The following is a 3705-nucleotide window of genomic DNA, read 5'->3' on the forward strand; positions in this document are numbered from 1 at the left end:
TTTGGATTTATGATGGGCATATCAATAGATGAATTTGCATCTTCAACCCCATTATGAGACTGTAGGGACACCTATGCTTTTATCTATTAAAAAAATATAATGTCAGAGATATCAAATTTTATATTAAATAAATGATCAAATATCTCATATGGATATGGAGCCCACAATAGTGTGGGATCCACACCACATTTGATCATTTATTTGATAAAAAATTTAAGATGTATAATATTTTCCCTAAAAAAATGATAATGACACGACTTGATTTAGGCTGTCACATTGAAATATAAAAATAGGATTTAATTTCTCCACAATTGGAGGGGATGTTCAGTCCAGTACACTCCTGTTGGGTTTTTGAGTCCATTATGGGTTTTTTTCAATGATTTGAATTATACATTTTTTTAAGTCTCTATACATAGGTTATTCATAAAAAAATATAGATTAATCTAATAATTGTAATTGTATAATTTTATCATATTTGTTATTCGATTTTTAAAGATAAATTTAGTTAAATTTTGTAATTACAAATAACAGAAATGATTTTTTTCATTGATAATTTGTACACAAAGACTTAAAAACTAAACAATTTAGATTAAGAAGCAAAATAAGCTACACACTCAACAATAATAGACCGGGTTTTTCTCCAACTTGAAAGAAGCTATATCCATAAAATTACAACTATAAGAATAAATAACATATTACTAACAAAAATGTTCTTAGCATTTAGACCACCCTTTCTATTATTTTCACAATAGGTTGGAGGGAAATAAATGAAATTACATTACGCAACAAATGAGACTCGAATTCAAATATCATTAGGAGAAGCATTTTATCTCCTACGCCAAACCATTGGTCTTCCTTATTTATTCACAAATATATATTTACCTTTTTTTTTTACGTATAAAAAATTCATTCAGAGAGCAACCAAAATAAAAAATAAAAAATTATCATTTAGAGAACTGGACAAATTTAAGTTGGACGCATAACATTGTAGAACGAACCCCACCCATGTGAAATTTTCGTAAATCTGTATGCATATTTGTCAATGTACCAAGAACTAGTCTTCATTCTGTTTTTCACCTGTAAAAGTTTTACCACCGCTAGAGCCAGAGAGTTCACTCTGACCCACACATTGGATTGAAGAAATTTCTCAGATTACAGATTTAACCCACAAAGCAAAAACCCCTTTCAACCCCCCATTAGGTGCTTGCATTTTTTTCCTCATTAACAACCCTTCAAACACCACTTTAACAGTCTGTTATGATCCCAAGCACCGGCTGAAACTTGTCCGATTGTCAGCTGATGTTGTTAAGCCTAATGTCCCCACCTCCCTCCAAAACCCCTCTATTTATTCCCATCAAAAGTTCTCTTCATTTCCTCACAGCTCCTTTCCAAACTCATCATCATCATTATCATCATCATCTTCTTTGTAACTTTCTTTCTCTTTCTTTCTTCCTTTTTTGGCAGTTTTAGTGTCAATTATGGGCTTCACTTTCACTACACTTTCAAGAAATGCTTAGAAAACTCTTGTTTTGTGCAGGAAATTCAAAATGGCACTTATAGGGATTGTATTAGCAGCCTTCATCTCCATGGTGTGGTGTGTTGATGGGTATTATTTGGGTTGGACTAATGCTCATGCCACCTTCTATGGAGGAGGTGATGCTTCCGGCACAATGGGTATGTCACACAACTTACTGTCTACGAACACAGAAACCATACACAGAAAGCAACATTTTACATAATTTTTAGTAAATGTGATTTTCATTTATTTATTTATTTTTTTGGCAGGGGGGGCTTGTGGGTATGGGAACTTGTACAGCCAAGGGTATGGAACAAACACAGCAGCATTGAGCACAGCAATGTTCAACAATGGCTTGAGCTGTGGAGCTTGTTATCAGATTAGGTGTGTGAATGATCCACAGTGGTGCCTGCCCGGCACCATTACGGTCACTGCCACCAACTTCTGCCCGCCGGGCGGTTGGTGTGACCCTCCCAACCTCCACTTTGATCTCTCTCAGCCTGTTTTCCTTCACATTGCTCAATACCGAGCTGGAATTGTCCCTGTGGCTTTCAGAAGGTAGTTCTTTGCTCTAATTACTTATCATCAATACTATATTATAAAGTGAATTAGGCAATTTGGTATTTGTTGTTGACGCTTGTTTCATTTTTAAAATTTCCCACAAAAATTATTTTTTTAACTCTTTGAAAATATTTTATTTTACTTTAAATAGGGTGTAAAATTTATCCAACTGCTACAATTATATTATTTCTAGCATGAGTAGTGTTATACAAATATAAAATTTTTACATAATTGTCATACACAATAATGTGATTTATTGTGATCATAACTTACAAGTAAGTTATTATCAATTCAAGTGATGGTTCAACATTTTCGCTTCTAATATACATAGGGCTTGTTTGGTAAAACTTCTAACAAGTTGAAAGTTAATAATAAGAAAACGAAAGGTTAAAAGCCTATCTTTTTTCAATTTACTTAAATTATTTTTGCCTTAAAAAACCAAAATTGTTATAAGTAGTTTTTCATACCAAACAGGGCCATAAATGCAGTGTGTTTGTGTGTTGAAATCTTGGATATTAAGTCCTTTTCTTTCACGTGCTGTGTAGGGTACCCTGCAGGAGAAGGGGAGGAATCAGGTTCACCATCAATGGCCACTCCTACTTCAACCTTGTACTCATTACCAATGTCGGTGGTGCTGGAGATGTGCATGCTGTGTACATCAAGGGCTCAAGAACTGGCTGGCAAGCCATGTCAAGAAACTGGGGCCAGAACTGGCAGAGCAACTCTTACCTCAACGGCCAAAGCCTCTCTTTTAAGGTCGTAACAAGCGATGGCCGATATGTTGTCTCCTATAACGTTGCCTCTCCCAGCTGGTCCTTCGGCCAGACATTTTCCGGACGCCAGTTTCGCTAGACATTCTCCGTGTGTGTGTGTATGGATAAGAGCTATAGGGTAGTTATTATGTTTATGACCTTACAATGGCCACTTTTCATGTGTGATAGAGAGAGAGAGAGAGAGAGACAGAAGTTCTACGTTTCAAAAGATCTTCTGTCTTTAAATTTTTCTACGAAAGTCCCAAAATATTTACAATCGTGTGAGAATCTTGAGGAATGAGAATTTCGAAACGTAATTCGGTTGTGAGTGTTTAGAACAAGGGGAACTGAGGAATTTGGAATGAGGAATCATGTGCCCAAATAAAGATAGTTTTGGAGGTGGTGAAAATTTACTACACTGCCACTACATTAAATTTATTATATGTCGTTGAGAAGCTCCATTAGTAAGCCATTTTACTTTCTAATATGAGGTAAGTGTAAATTGTAATCAGCTTAAGCTGAATATACATATATATAGTCCCTGTTGGTTTAAGCTATTGTGAGAATTTGAATTATAAATCTCCAGCTTGTCTGGTCATATGTATTTTGTAATAAATGGAACAACATTTCTCCATGTGCCAATGCACTTTTGCGTTCCACTTTTTTGAGTTAATTTTCAGAATTTGTTTTTGAAAATATTGACTTCCATTATTGATTGTTCTCAATTGATATATTGTACAAACTTGAGGGTTTAATTTGTTATAATTAAAATAATAGGGATCAAAATAAAATTTGAAGAAAATTACAGGGATTATTGGTAAAATTTGCCCTCTTGTGTTTACAAATCACTTTCCTAAAAAAAATATTAGTTCAAGT

The 3705-nt window shown here is 34.4% G+C and overlaps 1 protein-coding gene across 2 annotated transcripts; it reads left to right on the forward strand.

Moving 5' to 3' along the window:
- Positions 1-979: 979 nt before the first annotated feature.
- On the forward strand, positions 980-3463 carry LOC114287540 (expansin-A15). Of its 2 annotated transcripts, XM_028230919.2 has the most exons (4): positions 980-1426; positions 1538-1674; positions 1786-2074; positions 2623-3463. In XM_028230919.2, the coding sequence occupies exons 2-4, from the start codon at positions 1548-1550 to the stop codon at positions 2927-2929; spliced, it is 723 nt and encodes a 240-aa protein (XP_028086720.1). In that variant the 5' UTR covers positions 980-1426; positions 1538-1547; the 3' UTR covers positions 2930-3463. The 2 variants fall into 2 exon arrangements, with proteins under 2 accessions (XP_028086720.1, XP_082755410.1); XM_082899284.1 differs by lacking the exon at positions 980-1426 and having other exon boundaries at positions 1472-1674.
- Positions 3464-3705: the final 242 nt, after the last annotated feature.

Source organism: Camellia sinensis, chromosome 1, assembly GCF_055761805.1.
Source record: "Camellia sinensis isolate YWXY chromosome 1, ASM5576180v1, whole genome shotgun sequence".
NCBI classification, from domain to species: Eukaryota; Viridiplantae; Streptophyta; class Magnoliopsida; order Ericales; family Theaceae; genus Camellia; species Camellia sinensis.

Excerpts from the sequence above, each read along its gene's own strand:
- LOC114287540 (XM_028230919.2), top strand. The coding sequence starts at position 1,548 with ATGGCACTTATAGGGATTGTATTAGCAGCCTTCATCTCCATGGTGTGG. Across the intron at positions 1,675-1,785 it reads TGATGCTTCCGGCACAATGG|GGGGGGCTTGTGGGTATGGG; the intron begins GTATGTCACACA and ends TTTTTTTGGCAG. Across the intron at positions 2,075-2,622 it reads GTCCCTGTGGCTTTCAGAAG|GGTACCCTGCAGGAGAAGGG; the intron begins GTAGTTCTTTGC and ends CGTGCTGTGTAG.